At 34.9% G+C, this 18,036-nt stretch overlaps 1 protein-coding gene across 3 annotated transcripts in view; it reads left to right on the top strand.

The window, feature by feature from the left end:
- Positions 1-18,036, top strand: part of LOC140446036 (uncharacterized) — a 206,126-nt gene that overhangs the window by 174,079 nt on the left and 14,011 nt on the right. For all 3 annotated transcript variants that reach the window (XM_072538550.1, XM_072538558.1, XM_072538542.1), the window contains exons 3-4: positions 1,861-2,104; positions 9,384-9,613. In XM_072538550.1, coding sequence (XP_072394651.1) covers positions 1,861-2,104; positions 9,384-9,613 — 474 coding nt within the window. The remainder of the gene's footprint in view (positions 1-1,860; positions 2,105-9,383; positions 9,614-18,036) is intronic.

Genomic DNA, 18,036 nt, shown 5'->3' with positions numbered 1-18,036 from the left:
TCGCTGTATGAGGGAGGCTCTGATTGTTCTTCATTCCTATTTTCTGTTTGTTCTTCATTTTCTGCATTTTCAGCCTCGTCTTTCTTTTTAAACAGTTCTCTATAGTGTGTTTCCCATTCCATTTTTCCAATATTTGCCGGTATCTCTTTTTTTCTCTGTGATTTTATGTACTTGTATAGTCTTGCATTGTCATTACTATTGGCTTCGAGTTCCTGCAGTAATTTGAAGAAGATGAATATATTCGAGAATAAAATAAGACTGGCGATTAGTAAACTCAAGTATAAAGCACCAGGTACAGATAGGACAAAACTTGACGACTGGACAAAATCTTCAATAACAGCCATATACAAAAAAGACAGCTTCCATAAATGCGGCAATTATAAAACCATCTCCCTTATTTTATATGAGAGACTAAAAACATTCCTATAAAGAGAAATACCCCAAGAGAAAACTGGATATACCAAAGGTAGAGATACTTCCTCTAAATATAAGACAAATTATAAAAAAATCTAGGAAATTCAATATCCTATTATATATTTGTTTTATTGATTATCGCAAAGCATTCGACCGGGTCAAATGGCAACCCTAATGGCAGATATTAAAAGAAGTAGGCGTACCACAAAACTTAACTTTGCTTATAACTGAACTATACGAACCCACTTCTTCTCCTTCAAGTGCCATCTCCGCGGCGGAGGTCGGCAATCATCATAGCTATTCGGATTTTTGAGACGGCTGCTCTGAAAAGTTTATTTGATGTACATCCGTACCACTCTCTCAGGTTGCGCAGCCATGACATTCTATGCCTCCCTATGCTTCTCTTTCCTTGGATCTTTCCCTGCATAATCAGTTGGAGCAAGGTGTATTTCTCTCCACGTGTAATATGTCCGAGATATTCCAATTTTCTTGTTTTAATTATATTTAAAGTTCCTATTTTTTTATTTATCCTTTTCAGAACCTCTTTGTTTGTGATGTGTTCTGTCCACGATATTTTCAGAATTCTTCTATACACCCACAGCTCGAATGATTCCAGTTTTTTCATTGATGTCGAATTCAAGGTCCAAGATTCCATTCCATAAAATAAAGTCGAAAAAACATAGCACCTCGCCAACCTAACTCTTAGTTCGAATTTAAAATCCCTTGTACATGGGATTTAAAATTCAGAAAATATGGAAGGACTCTCAAATTTCACGAACTTTAAAAAAAATTCAATGTTAAATGAGCTAAAACTCTCTCCAGGAAAGTCCATCCCCAACAATTATAATACTTTGGACAAGTTATGAGAGCAGCCACAGAAAACATGGAAATTTATTATCCAAGGAAAGGAAGAAGGCCGAAGATCACGAAAATAATCCCTAACAAGATGGATCAACCAAATTACAAGAATATGCAAAAGACCTATGCATAAGTCAAAAGAAATGACCAGAGACGGATCTTTGGAAGAGGAATCACGATGACCACTTCACTCATTCTGGGTCAGGACTGAAGTTGAATATTGTATTTATATGGGATTAAATTACAATTGATTGTAATACAAAATTGAATTTTACATTTGGTCTTGGAAGTTTGGATTTTCACACCGGAAATCGTTAAAAAACAGATTGTTTTAAACTAAGGAGTTGTTGGTTGTTGTTATATCTTATTTTAACATAATCTTTCTTTGAAAGCAATTTCCGGAGTGGAAATCGCTTTTCGGTGTGATATAATTAACCTAATGAATAAAATATGGATAATATTATAAAATTACCAACTGTTTTGAATTATCGATCAATGAAATAATTCATTCAACAAATTACTTGATCGCACACTTAAAATAACAAACTAAAAGATTGTAAATTATAATGAAATGTTTTTTTTTTTCAGGATGATGACGATGACGAATTAGATTACGCAGATGAAGATGATGATCCCGATTCGGATCCTTTCTTCGACTCTTTAGATGAGGACGTCCAAGCAGAAGAACCTACCGAGAAGCCATCCAGTACTTTACCGCCAGTAGTAAGACCAGTATCCAGGTTGACGGAATACAAATGGAACCACTTCGGAACGCAGGAGAAGGTTCGGGAGTCGATGAGGCAGCAACTGAATTTAAAACCATCAAAAGAACGTAAGTCTTTTGTTTCAGTTTTTTTCGTCTTCATTGTATATTTTTTATAGTGTGGTGCAAGGTAAAAATAATTGAAGTCATCTTCTTTTATGCTACTTAATCTTATTATCTGTACTTCTTTGTTGTTCCTTCTTTTTTTGGTGGAAGTTTAATTTCACGTGAACACAATGTGTAATAGTAAAATGAATACCGTCACATATTGCATGGTTGACGCTTTTCGTAATTTTCAATCTATAAATACACCTTATTAACCAAATTACCACGTACCGCAAACGAGAACATCAAATCCTGGTATTATATCAGCCTGATTTATGAACAGATGTTGGCTCTGGTAGTGACATTAACGTGTATAATGAGATTAGCTTGGATTGCATAGTTTCCTGACCTAAACATTTTATACCGCTACCATTTGGCATCGGGATCTGATCATTCAGGTTATTTTTATTATTTATTTTGTGGTCGTTAGTTTCGACAACATGTCAAGGTTAAAATAACTCAATCGCCGTTTCAGAATATTTAACCGCAGTTGTTTATTAGTCATATGCTCTTACAGGTTTCTTAGAGTCAATAAAAAAATGCGTATGCGAGAGGTAGACATAATCTAGTAGGATTTGGTTCTTTTTTAACTGTCATCTCCGTTATGGAGGTAGACAATCATCAGTCACTCTAACTTTCGAAACAGTTGTTCAGAAGAATTTTTTTGTGCTGCAACTGTTCTACTCTCTTACTTTCTTCAACCAAGATATTCGTCTTCTTACCCATTCCTTTTGTGTCTATTTTGCTATATTATTATAATTATCAATCGCCAGATGCAATATTTTTCGCCATGCCCTATATGTCTGAGATATCGCAGGTTTATTTCTATTATCGTCTTTTCAACTTCTTTTTATTTCTTTATTATTTGTAACATTTCATTGTTTTAAACATGATCCACTCATGAGATATTGAAAATCCCTATATTTCAAAGAATTTAAGTCTTCTACTCGCTTATTGATTTAGCGTCCATGATTTAACTCCATAGTAAAGCACAATGCATGCATAACATTTAGTTAATTGTATTTTTAGAAATATTGTCAAATCTGTGTTATAAAGAAACGTTTGTTTGCATGTTTATAACGTTGTTACGTGCTTTTTGACTTCTAATTTTTATGTTGGCAGTACAGCTTTTTTGTTAACACCTAAAAAAGCACTACAAGTTCCTATAAACACCTTAAATGTTAACAAAAAATGATTTGAATATAGAGGAAATTCTGGATCTAATGTATATATTACATAAATATATAAATGGAGACCCTAACAAATATCGTAAAGTCAACAAACTCATAAACAAAAAATTTACCAAGCCAGCATATCCTTTTCAACGATATCTCACCCATATATATTACATTTATTGTTTTGAGAGAGAGAGAGAGAGAGAGAGAAAAGAAGAATTGTATACCCTGTACAAGAAGTGATAGAAAGAGAAAGATTGTCTTTTTTTGCGATGGCTAACAGGTGCTAGATGGATTGAACATACTTAAAGAATGGAAACTGTTTGATGAATGAGTTTTTGTAACAGTAGACCTGTACACACCTGTGTAGCGGCTTTAATATGCGTAGCAATAGTAGTCTGTGTATAACAGTAGCATGCTACGTAACGTTGTGTGCAGCCTATATGTATGCTTGTATGTGTGTAAAACGTGTATACGTAGATGTGTTCGATGGTTTGGATATAGTCAAAAAATCCGTGACGCCCTGTTTGATTTTTTATTTCGAAATATGTATAAATCAAAATCAGACCCATAACAACGAAAAACATGTCCGTTTGGTAGTCGCCGTGTTGTCTTAACATATTCTCTATACCCTTCTTTTTCATTTAATGTATAACACGCTTCAATCGGACCAATAACAATAGAGATATGATGTAATGACCTTTTGGCAATGCCGCCATGTTTGTTTTTTCTGTTTCAACATATTCGCTATCCCTCTACTTTCGAATGATGTATCATACGTCACGATCGGATGAGCCGTTTTATCCCACCACAAAAAGCGTCAAAAATGAGCAGAATCGATCTTCTATGGAGATTTACATGGGAAACTTTGCCAAAATGCGTCCGTTCTGTAGCTGTACCTTTAATAATATACCTCCGGATTAGAAAAAAAATTGACGATGCTACTCGAGAAAACGCTACTCATGCACATACTATTTCTGGGAGAGAGAGGAGTACTATTGGGGAAAATTTTGCCTGATGGCTATCGAAAAACCATCTATGATCTACATATTTCTTACCAAAGACCGGAAGTATACTAACAACTTTGAAAATGAATTACTTGTTCCTCGTAGATAAAATATAGTATGCAACTCGTTACGGTTTCCACACGTGTGACAGTCTCAAATCGTCATCAAATATGTCTGTCATGCTTGGGTCATATCCCCAGCGCTGGTGTATCTTCGTTCTGACATTAGCTACGGTAAAGAAGAAGAATTGACAGTTGACAGACGAAGAAGAATTGACTGTTCGACAGTTAACAAATGGTTCCGGTCCTGGCTAAGGTTCAAGCTCGACCGGTAATGCAGATTCAACGCTTACCGACAGTGACATCACACTGTCTCGCCCAAGTGCCTTATACTCTGTAGTATGATCGTAATTTAGAATGCGTAATTTAGAATTTGAATACCAATCAGTTGCTATTAACAAGTCCTCACACACACTTCGTCTAAGGACTAGGACTTTTTGGAATTATCGCAATAGCTCTTAAGAAAATTAAAAGAGAACTTCATAAGTCAAAAAATGGTAACAAAAACAAATAAAAAACTAATTTGTTGCCTCTCAACTCCCAACAAAGTAGTCTTTAGGTTAAGTGAGTATAGTGTATGACCTAAGTGCTGTCTTGTATTGAACGCGATATTTTATTGCAAAATGCTTCCGCCAATTATATTATATAAGAACATGGTAAAAACTCATTTTCCCTTTTTTAGAGGAATGTTTGCACAAACCTGGCAGTATGCGGACTCGTGCATTAATTGAAATTTGGACCAACTTGTTATGCAAAGAGTCAAACAATAGGTTTGATAATAATATCGCGGTCTGTTGCATTTAGAAACCGTTCCAGACAAACGAGTTTGGTTTTTCCACTAAGAGTGATGCCACTCAATACCATTATACTGCCGCCTTGCTGTCTATGAACCTCCTGCACGGTGGCCAATCGTTCAGCATTGCCAGATCAGTTCCAAATTCTTGCCCGTCATGCATCTGGTGCAAATCCAAATCGGGACTCATCTGTGAACAAAGTAGAGGCTACTCACGTCTAACCCAATTTGCGTGTTCTTGTGCCCACTGTCGATGAGCGCGATTTCCTCTGGATAACACAGGTACTCTCACAGGTCGTCGAGCATTTAACCCTACTTCATGCAGTCTATTTCTAATGGATTGGCCACTTACAAACACCTGATGGGTCTCTTGCAGCCTCACTTGCAATTGTGATGCAGTTAAATTGCGATCTCGCAAATCAGCCAATTTTGTAGCAGTTCTAGTAGCTGGATGTCTGGATTTCAGTCTTAACTCTCTTTGGTCTAGCTCAGCGATGTCTGTATTTATCGGTAGTGCTGGCTTTTGTTGGCATTTTTGAACTAGGGTGTTGAGTGCGGCTAGTCGTCTTGTTGCTCATGGAGCGATGTTGCTTAAAACTGGAGGCCATTGGGTTGGTGTGGGCTTTATAGTTCCCGTTATGTGCCTCATTGTTTGGTTTAACTAGGTATCTATGACGTTTGTGTGATGACTGTTTAGCCAGACAGGAGCGCAATATTCTGCATTAGGATATACTAAGGACAGCGCGCTCATTATGATGACATCTGGATTCGATCTAGAGTTACACTGAGGTATTTTGGGTTCGAACTGTGCTTTAGAATGCTTCCATCGCATTCTATGTTTAGCCTGTAATTTGCCTTGTGGTTGTTAAGATGGAAAGCTGTTACTTCAGTCTTCGATGGGTTTGGTTGTAGGCCCCATTTCTTAAAGTATCTGTTAAAAGTGTTTAGGTCTGCTTCTATGGTCGTTTCAGCGGTTTTTTATGTCTTCTTCTTGAGCACCCAGAGCCATGTCATCGGCATAAATAAATTGACGCGAGGTGGTAGTTGGTACATCTGACGTATAAATATTAAAAAGAAGAGGAGACATAACTGACCCTTATGGTAAGCCGTTTTGCAGGTTTCTGAACCTACTGTTTTTCCCATTTAGGTGTACTTGGAAAAGTCTGTCACTTAGCATTTGGTTTATCAAACTGTTGAACGAGCGGCATGGTACCATCTGGTATATTTTAAATAAAAGACCCTACTTCTACACTGTGTCGTAGGCGCACGTCAAGTCTATGAAAGCTGCTATTGTTTTAAGTTTCTTCTTCCGTTCTCAATAAATGTTGTTAAGGAGAGGACTTGATCGCCACAGCTTCTTCCGGGCATGAATCCAGCTTGTTCTTGAGGAATATTTGGCTTTGCATGGTAAAATAATCTCGTTTTGATTATACTCTCAAATATCTTATAGCAGACGCTTAAAAGAGCAATTGGTCTGTAGCTCTCAGGTAGTGCAGGGTCTTTCCCAGGTTTAGATATTGCGATGATCTTACTTTTTTTTTGAAGGATTTTGGAAACTTCTGCTTAGTCAATATTTGATTGTAAAATTCAAGAAGCCACTTACTGGTATTTGGACCAATGTGTTTTAAAAATTCAGGATCTGCGGCTTTGCGGCATTTAATTAATTTTAAAGCTTCTGCAAGCTCTTCTTGCTCGATAGGCTTCATTATTGGTAGGCTTTATTGTTGAGCAATGTTGGCTTCTTTCAACTGAAATCTAACTTCTCATTTATGAGTTTTTTCTATTACTGGTTTTGAAAGGTTGGCTATGCGTTTGCCTATGTCTTACGGTTTTGGGGATGTAGATTTTGCTGTAGTGTTGTTTGTGCCAGAGTCTAGTTTCCTTAGAAGGTTCCATGCGGTGCGGCTACTGTATGTGAAATTGAGATTTTCTAAAGTTTCCCTCCACCTTGTGGTTCACCATTATTTTGATGTGTGTATATTATAAAATAAATCAGAATCAAATAAAATGTATTGCACCATTGCACTAAGTTAAATAAAAATAAAGTAGTTAAATAAAACAAAATGAAAAGTAATAATTAACACTTATATTTAAAAGAATAGAACTTTATTCCCTTGACTATAAAAAAAATTTTCACACGTGAAGCTTCACTTCATTAAAGACCGCATCCACGTAAAAACCATCGACTAGAGATCAATTCTATTGCGCTGTGAGCAAAGAAAGTCAACATCTACTATTCAACAATCAACATTCCGATCACTCACAGTCGATGACAAATTACTCTATTACTTTAATAGCCGTGAGTACTTCGGCATTTCAACCACCCTCCTAAAAGAAAACGTGGAACATAATTAGTGCTCATTATTTAAGCAATTTCAATGATCGATCGAGGCATACGCACAGCGGATCTTTATCTGGAATGAAGTCACTGTCGAGCAGACACAAAAAAAGGAGTAGTTTGTGTGTGGGGTCTGCTTTGTGATCTTTTCATAGATGATTATTATATATGTCGACCAATTTGCGAATGAAACAGTTATTTTGTTTGTTGCGATTTTAAACATGTTCAGTAAGTGTATTGTTTACGAGATATTAGATCCAATTGAAAAATAACTAGGATTTATGTATCGAGATTTTATTTATAAAGCTATTTAGGTTACACAGACCTAGTCGAGGGTATATGCGATTTGCAAATGCACGATAGCACAGTTTTTATGGCAGAAGATTACAAGTATTTATACAGGATTGTTCAAAGCAAAAAACTATAAATATCGATATTTATTTGTTTCCATAAAAATAATATGATTACCCCTACAAACTTTCATTACAATATAAAATTCAAATGCTTATTAAGGGTTTAAGCCAGATTTGTATGCCGCAGTGGCGGAGAAAATGGGTTAGCTTTCTTCTTTGTAGCCGTTCATGCTGGTTGTTAAATATATAGAGATCCTTCTTCCACTCTTCTTATTTTTGAGATGACATCAGGTATACCGCACCTTTCTACCGGTTTCTTATGTCTCTGAAACTTGTATATTGCTTTCACCCAGTGCATCGTCGACCTTTAACTTTGCCTATCAAGATGACATTTAGTAGATTATATTTTTTATTTCGTAGAATATGGCGCAAGTATGAAATCTTTCGCTGTTTAATGAGATCTAACAATGATCTTTGGACATTACCTCTTCGAAGGCACGGAGAAGGAGATATTCATCTTTAACGAAGGCATTTCTAGAAATTACTACTCTTATTTTCACTTCCAGGTCACAGTCACAGTTGCTGTTAAATGTAGCTCCAAGATATTTAAATCCTTTCAGCGCGTTCAATAGCTCCATTATTTATATTCAACTGAGCTTCTATATGGTTTTGTCTGCTGATTACCATATTGTCGCCAGAGTGGACCAATCACAGCGAAAATTGTCACTCTGCCTGGCTAATTACAACAAGGTTTATTATCTACGATTGTATTGGCCCTCCGATGGAAAATTGCTGTGCACATGCAACTAAGAAATGCATAACAGCAGTTTACTTTTCGATCGGAGGTTACGCTAGTTCTTAATCTTGACCAAGCAAGATCTATTTTGGCTGAGTAGCCCGCTTTACGAAACTTTGCGTTTTATTTCTCACCTATACCAATAATCATCGAACTGTGAGACTTCGTCACGAAGAACGGTTCCATATCTCTTGAAATTGCTGGAGATAAATACAAGGTCACGAGACTCTGGGATTATCACAACAAATCAGAAGTGAAGAAATGCGGCACTTGGCTGTTCGACTATCCTTTGTTCGAGATAAACAAAAGTCTGGAAACGGACTTACACATTATTTCACAAAGATTATCAAACAGCTCGAGGAGAACACTTCACTGTTCAGACAGATATTGGTTTGAAATAGATAAAAGTCGGATCTACATAGAACTATTTTATATCTTTTTCTTATTTTTAATTAATTAAAATTATTATTCCTCGAATTAGTGAACGAGCTGAAGCAGCACTTTGCCGCTAAACCATTCGTCGACTTGTGACTTTTCGTAACTTTATTGTTTTTTAAGTTCTTTTATCTACAATCTCCTTTTTAATTTTAGTCTCCTATGCTTTTCTACGATTTGTTAAAGCTACTACGTCATCATTTCCCTGTCCATTTAACAGCTACAGCTTGTTATGTCTTACTTTTTTTATCATATAATGGACATCCAACGTTTGATTTTCTTTTCAGAGTTGAAAGTGAAAGCAGTCATAGAACACTACGCGCGAGTGAACCAGCAGTCCAAATGTCTGACACCGTTGCCCAGGGTTATCTCTGTCCAACAAGAGCACCCAGATCCAACCAGGACTTACATCCCTGCTTGTACAGTCCTCCATAGGTGCGCAGAAGATTCTGGATGTTGCAAGAGAGATACTAGGTGTCAGTATAAGACGAGGGTCTTAGTTTCTCTATATTTTTATGTAAGTATAATAAAAAAACTCAAAGTGTAGGGTAAAGTTTATTTGAAAGCACATATGATATTGTTAGAAGATACCTAGAAAGATATAAAATATCTACAATCTTGTTTTTCTTCTTCTTTTAATTTAGGAATAAGTTCTGTTCGTTCTTATAACTAAGTTTTGGGAGTATGATGACCAGATCTGTACCATCATTTTGGAGGTTTCTCAGGTGGTCTCTATGTATTGGGTTTTTCGGACCTTGCAATTTTCGTGAGTCTCGCTTAGAGGCAGCACAACAAGGAAACCATGACATATTTCTCAAAATTAAATAATAAAAACTGCTAAAGATACACTTGTATCGCTAAAGGTGTATTCAAACACTCAAACATCATTCGTACTGGTCGTCTCAGGCGGACGGCTAAAATCAGAATCAATCTAAAATGGGAATCTGATGGTACTGACATAATCCCCGCACTACATGATTAGCCAAAGGCCAGAATCTGACTCTGGACTTCACTCCTTGACGGTGTAAATAGGACTCCTATAATAGCGAAATCAGAGAAAGACAGTAGCTATATCGGTGGAGGTATCTGGCTGTATAAACAAACAATTGGAATGTGTTTATTTTTGAGAGTGTTTAATAGGACTTATGAGATTTACAGATAAAACTATTTAAAAAAATGAAGGCAATTTGGACTGCCCCAATGAACCCCAGTGCTCTCTTTCGAAAATTTGTAAGCAGCACTGTAAGACTGTAAGACGCTATATTTATAACGAGACAAGTGCGAGAGAAATCATTAGAATACAACAAACCGGCATATCTATGTTTCGTGGAACTTAAGAAGGCATTTGACTGGGTCAAATTAAACGACGTTATCCACTTATTGTACGCAAGAGAGATACCTCTAGGAATAATCAAAACGATCGAAAATATCTACCAAAACAACACAGTTAAGGTAAAAGTAGAAGAAGAACTAACTGACCCTCTTCAAGCTGGCAATGGGATAAGATAGGGAGATACCCTGAGTCCTCTATTGTTTATCCGGATTATGGATCATCATCATCATCATTGGTGCTATAGCCCTATAAAAGAGCCTCGACCTTCCCAAGTCTATTACGCCAGTCAGTTCTATCCATTGCCAACTGTTGCCACTTTGCTGCGCCTATTTGTCTACCATCCTCATCTACACCATCCCTCTATCTGAGTTTTGGTCTACCCCTACTTCTACTTCCCACAGGTTGTGACATAAGGATTCTTCTAGGAGGATTGTTTTGCTGTGATCTTACCAGATGTCCTGCCCATCTTAGTCTTCCTATTTTTATAAAGGATACTACGTCTTTACCACCAAATATATGTTTATATCTGTGATATATCTCGTAGTTGTACCTCCTTCTCCAAACACCATTTTCACAGATGCCACCAAATATTCTTCTCAGGATCCTTCGTTCAAATATAAGCAGGAGATTTTCATCTGCCTTGGAAATGGTCCATGTCTCCGACCCATATGTCAACACTGGTTGTATAAGGGTTTTGTATATGGTTATTTTTGTTTTTTGGCTTAAGTTTCTGCTTCTCATATGTCTACTCAGTCCAAAATAGCATTTGTTTGCTAGGAATATTCTTTGCTTGATTTCTTCCGTCATGACGTTCTCCTTGGTGATCAGGGAGCCTAAGTATGTGAATTTGTCTACTACTTCAAAGGTAGAATTATCAACCGTGAATTGGTGGCCGATGTTTCTGGCTCTATTGTTGGGTGTTGATGCCATTATTTTAGTTTTATCTTCATTTACTTGCAGGCCCATATTTTTTGAGGCGTTTGACAAGCTGGTATACATTTCTTCTAGCTTGCGTATTGTGTGGGCAACTAGATCAACATCATCTGCATATGCCAAAATTTGGGATGATTTATTAAAAATGTTTCCTCTGCTGTCTATTTGGGCCCCTGACCGCCTTTTCCAAAGCTATGTCGAAAAGGAGACACGCCAGCGCATCTCCCTGTCGCAGCCCAACATGCGTTTCAAATGCCTATGATTGTTCACCCTGTATTTCGACTTTGCAAACAACTTTACGCATTGTAGCCTTAACCAATCTTATCAGTTTATCGGGAATGTGGAATTCATCCATGGCTTCATACAATTTATTTCTTAGGACACTATCATAGGCCGATTTAAAATCTACGAAAAGATGGTATGTGTCGATATTGAATTCATTGGTTTTTTCCAGTATTTGCCTTAGCACAAAGATCTGGTCTGTTGTTGATCGACCAGGCCTAAAACCACTTTGATATTCGCCAAGAAGCTCCTCTGAATATTCACTCCGGCGACCATATAAAATACTCGAAAATATTTTGTATGCTGTATTAAGGAGGGTTATTCCCCTATAGTTTCTACATTCTAATTCATCGCCCTTTTTGTGTAGCCAATGGTGTATTGTTGTTTGCTCCTGGGGGTGGTTGATTTGGATCTTCTACTTCGATAGTAAGCAGTTCTTTATAGTGTTCCACCCTTTTCAATACTTCTTCTTTTGTATTGAGTATATGTCCCTCCTTATTCTTACAGAGTCCGATCCTTGGTTTAAATTCTTTTCTTGCTTTATTTAGATTTTTATAGAATTTTCTTGTTTGATTTTCCTTTTTTAATGCCTCAAGTTTCTCCAATACTCTATTTTCATAAGTTCACTTTTTTCTCCGATGGATGTACTTCTCTTCTCTTCTGAGATCTTTATATTTTTGTTCTTTTTCTCGGGTTCTTCTTTGCTGCATGTTTATATGCATTGTTTTTTCTTCTTGTAATGTCCTCGCACTCAGCATCGAACCACTCATTGCGTGGTGGTGGTCTTTGCGGCCCTAGAATGTTATTTGCTGCGTCTTTAATGTAATTTTTATACATTTCCCGTTGTTCACTAATTGTTAGATTCTCTTTAGTTATGTATTTAGTTTCGATATAGTTTTGAAACCTTTCTGATTATGGATAAAATAATACAAAAAGTAAGAACCAAAAAGGATACCAAATGGGAGAAAAACAACATAAAAAAATATTGGGAAAGAAATAAAAGGCATTTACAAAACAGTCATCAGACCAATAATGACATACTTGGCAAGAACATGACCTGACACAACCAGGACAAAAAGGATGTTACAAACAGCAGAGATAAAAACAATTAAAAAAATTTATGGTAAAACACTATGGGACAGAGCTAGAAGTACAGATATACGACGTAGATGCAAGGTGAAGACCATTAAGGCCTGAGTAAGAAATATAAGAGTAGAATGGAACAACCAGCCCACAAGAGAACGGTTTCAGAGCCTCTTTATGTTGTCTTATTATTTAAATTTATATTTTCAGAAGTGGGATACATAGATGTTGAAAATATGCGTTGAAAATATGCGTTGCATTTCGTCAGCTATTGATCCAATAACTGACAATACTTACTGTAAATAAAGTATTTTTGTTCTTTTTAGCAGATTTATATAATCGTTCTACACTTATTATTTAACCGCTATCGTAAGATGTATATAAATAATGTGAAACAACCAAAGATAATATTTACACAGAAAGTACATTGTCTATAAACAAAAAACATAACCAACGTATCACTTTTCTTTGAATTTTCCGCTCCGGTTTATTTATTTTCTAAAAACATCTTTCAATTTGGTACGCACAGCCATTCAGGCCGTTACGAATCTCATCAGATCCTGAAATCACGCAAATATTTGCCAAGAATCTCGTTGCGGGTTGTTTTTGTAGTTGGAAGATTGGTTATCACATAATTCAGTGTTCAGTGATCGCAAAAGCTTGAAAGTGAAAAACAAAACTTGGAAAATATGAAAAAATGAAAGTTTGATGATTGATCATAAACAGAATGAAAATGTTCTAAAAACGAAATTGCTGGTTTAAGTGTATCAGAGAGTATATTTATATTGGATCGCCAATTTCATGTAAATGCATGTTACTCGTCGCTTTCGATTACTTATATTTATAGTTCCATTACCCATATTGCAATTTACTTTTTTTATTTTGCATAAAGACAAGAGTAAAATCAAATCCCTTTTACAAAACTTCTTTTATTCTGATGCAGTATATGCTTTTGAAAAGAAAGTCAGTCTTCTAGAAACGGTGCACGTACTATTTCAAACCGCGTTTACAAAGAAAAGGTTGGTCTAAAAAAGATTAAATAATGGCGACCACATAACTTGGAGATGGGTCATGTTAGGTCATAATGCCAGGACCGAATTAGAATAATATTTTCAGCAGAATGTCGCAAGAAATAAAGAAAATTAAATCTTTTTCCCCCTTTCGGCTTTTTCTGGCAGCAGCCTGTTCTTTCTTCGGATTGTGATCTCCCGAGGCGTATATTACAAGTGTTTTTTCATATTTTAGCTTTAGAGGTATTTAGAGCGTTATCTAGATATTTTAAAGACTCACAAATGTACAAAAATTCGCGCGACAGTTAACACATTGAATGCTGACACGAATGTAGAGATGTCGCTAAGGGGCGCGTGACGTAAATAATAACATTAATACTTAAGATAATAAAATTGTGTTGTTGTTGATCCGTGACAGTAGAGTCTCTTATCCAAATTTCGTTGAAGATGCACGTGACATTAGATTTACAGAAAATAACAAGGTAATACTGAATATTAAAATAAAATGTTTATTAAAATTACGAAAATCCGGAAAATACAACAGTCAAGATTTATTTTTACATATTTATGTGATAATTACTATTTAAATGGGAATAAGCCACAATTAAAGGTTAAAGTACGTTTATTGACGTTTCATTTATTTATTTCGCTTATTCCCATTTAAATAATAATTACTTTAACATGCCACAAGAAAATAGCTTCAGATCAATATTTATGTGATATATAGTAAAACACCTAGACAAAACCCTGGTTTAACACATCGAGTTTTACAATCGTATAAATGCGATTGAATAAAAGGACAAATATTTCGATATTTTCTTCGCTGATTAATTTTAACGTTTCTGGGTATATTCCGTCTGGTCCTGGGCTTTTATTTGTTTTAAGATGATTAATTGCATTTATGATTTCAGATTTCAGAATTGTTGGCCCTTCGTTGTTATTTTCCAATCTTGGTTCTTCTCGTATGTCGTGAAAAAGAATTTTAATATAGTTTTCCCATTCTTTCAGTTTATCTTCCGTTGATTCTAGCAGTTTGCCATCCGTGTTCAGCATGGTGTGAAAAGTCATTCTCTTGGTAGTCGATGTAAACTCTTTTACCTTTTTATGTAATCGATATATACATAAAGATAAATTAATACAGTCAAATACTATTAATTTATTCTCTGAAGTACGGGCCATTACTTTGTTTACATATTTGTATACTATCCTGTAGAACGTTATTCCTGAAGATTTTTTATTAACATTGCTTCTGCCACTGCAACTACGTTGAGAACAAGAAACCATTATTATGCACTATCACAATATATTATTACAGTTTCTATAAAAGTATTATAAAACTAAAAATATTCGAAAAACAACAAACGTAAATAAACATATACGATCTGTCAAAAGTGTCAAAACAATATGGCCGAAGTGAGGTCGTTTTTAGTCACGTGATGCCCTCTCCATAGATTCTAACTCGATGGTTTAACATCACAAAAACTTCATTTGAGTATTGTAGTCATTCTTATTTGCACATTGTCTGCATCTTTTTCGCTTTGTTTCTTCTCTTACCGTTTTTTCCTGAATTTTATACCACCCAAACCGCGTCACCATCGACGATATAAATGATTCCCAGTGATCGTCTATTCCCAGCACTAGTAATGCTTTGGTGAGTGATCAGAGTAGTAGTGTCTGGGGACTCGGAAAACTAATACCTCAGAAGTCCTGAAGAAGACGTCAAAGAGGATGTCGAAAGCTCAGCGCAATGATAATCAACCCGGGAGCCTTTTCAGGTTACCGTAAAAACCTTTCGGAATATATATATATATATATATATATATATATATATATATATATATATATATATATATATAAATATATATATATTTATAAATATATATATATATATATATATATATATATATATATAAATATATATATATATTTATAAATATATATATATATATATATATATATATATATATATATATATATATATATATATATATATATATATATATATATATATATATATATATATATACAGTACGTTAAAATACTGTTAAACAACGCAAGGAATATGCACCTCCGTCCGTCGATTTTTGTTTTGCTTACGTATACCCGGTTCATTTCTTATAACATAAACTCCATAAAAATACACTGTGTTTACTGGTTTTTAATAATGTGAACAATTTATTGTGCTTGAAGTAAAAATAAAAGCGCATTTAGTTAAAAAGATAAAACAAAAAAATATACTCTTATTGACAATAAAAAATTGTTGCATACCAAAAACATGGAACAATGCAGTAACAATTTTACTACACAAGAAAGGAGACAAGGCGCACCTAGAAAACTATAGGCCAATCAGCTTATTGAACCACATCTATAAAATGTTTACCCGAATATCACGACAAAACTAGAGAAAAAGTTAGATTTCTACCAGCTCCGAGAACAATCTGGCTTCCGCTCAAAATTCGGAACAAACGATCACCTACAAACAGTAAAAACCTTAATAGAAAAGTCGCTAGAATATAACAGACCACTGGTATTTATCTTCGTAGACTTTCACAAAGCCTTCGACACTGTGGAATTAGACAGCATTATAACTGCTCTGAACAATAGTAGAATAGATTACGATTACCGGTTCACAAAGCTAGTACAAACATTATACCAAAATGCCACAATGCGTGTAAAACTACATGATACCACCAGAGAAATTCATATCAAGCGAGGTGTGAGACAGGGTGACACTCTCTCACCTAAATAATTTATAACGTTCCTCGAATACGCCTTTAAAATGCTAAAGTGGGAAAATAGAGGAATAAAAATAGATGGAGAAATGCTCAATCATCTGCGTTTTGCCGACGACATAGTACTTATTACCGAAGATTTGAGTGAAGCACGACAAATGGGTACAAGAATTAGAAAACGTATCTTCAATAATAGGTCTAAAAATAAACATCAGTAAGACCAAATTTATGACAAATTTGGTTCCCAGCGAATACCTAACCATCCAAAATCAAGTGGTAGAATTGACAAAAAAGTACATATATCTTGGTCATGAAATCAGAATAGGCAAGCAGGTTCGTGGAAAGTCGACGGCACGCAGTGTTGCCATTTATAGTGTGTATATCTAATTTAAAACTGAAGAAACCTTTTTATAAAGGATTTTATTAAAAACTTTTTTAATTCCTGGATGTGTCGGTCTGTTATTTCTGATCTTCGCATTTTCAATAAGCACTTTATTTTATAAATATTACATTACACAATTATATTTTTTATGTTTGCATTCTACAAAAGTTTTGGATGGAATGAGAAAGTGTTTTTCTTATTTAGTATAAAAAATTGAAGTAAAAAGTAAATAGAATGAAAGGGATCTACTTTATGATGATTTAGTTATAAAAATTATGTGACAAAATTGTATTAGGATCTTCACATAACGTATATATTATATAATATTAACTATAATTTTTATCGAGCGTTTGATGCGCGTACCTTTTCACTGCGAGCCGATATTGCGCCTCGAGCGCGCTATTAAAATATCGATATCTTGGCCAGAAATAAGCCTACAAACGTTTCTTAAGTCCAAAATGTTTCTTTTGAGGTTGTCTATCATTACTGTTAACTCAAGTCAAATTTGCTTATTATAAACAATGTAATTTACAAATTGTTTAAGGAGATAAAGTAATTTAACAAATTTTGTTTGACAGTCTAAGAATCAAGAGACTTTGTAAAACTCATTTGCATGTGTAAAAGCCTAGTTACAATCGAAAAAACTTCGAGAAATACTTATTTTGCAACCATTTTGCATTAATTGGACTATATCTCGAGTTATAATTATTGGATTAAAGTTTAGTAAACGCCATTTTCTTCTTTTTTTTTTTTTCAATGAACAAGTTTTATTTGATAATTTTTTTTTCCCTTTTGTAGTTTACGATCTAGAACCTTATAAACAATTAAAAATTTTAAAACCATTGTTTGACCACTCGGATCGCAATCCAACCTCGAAATTTTTAAATACCAGCCATTAAAATACATAAAAAAACTTGGGTGGACTCATCAGAATTGAAAAGACCACGGTGACCTAGCTGGCCCGTAGATTATACACCATGCCGCAAGTTATGGTCATTATCAGTAATTCAAAATATATTTCATCTTTTCCTATTCGTAAAATTCGTATTTTACTTCTTATTTATTTATGAAGTTATTAAAAATAAAAATCCAAAAATATCACATGATCACACTTATTGTGAGTGCTGAAATTTTTGCAAGTAACTTTAGAATTCTTCATGTATTTATGGTTGGGTACAGAGTAAC

This window comes from Diabrotica undecimpunctata, chromosome 1 (assembly GCF_040954645.1).
Source record: "Diabrotica undecimpunctata isolate CICGRU chromosome 1, icDiaUnde3, whole genome shotgun sequence".
In the NCBI taxonomy this organism is placed as follows: domain Eukaryota; kingdom Metazoa; phylum Arthropoda; class Insecta; order Coleoptera; family Chrysomelidae; genus Diabrotica; species Diabrotica undecimpunctata.
The sequence above is the reverse complement of the archived record's forward strand: the minus strand, read 5'-3'. Positions and strand labels throughout refer to the sequence as shown.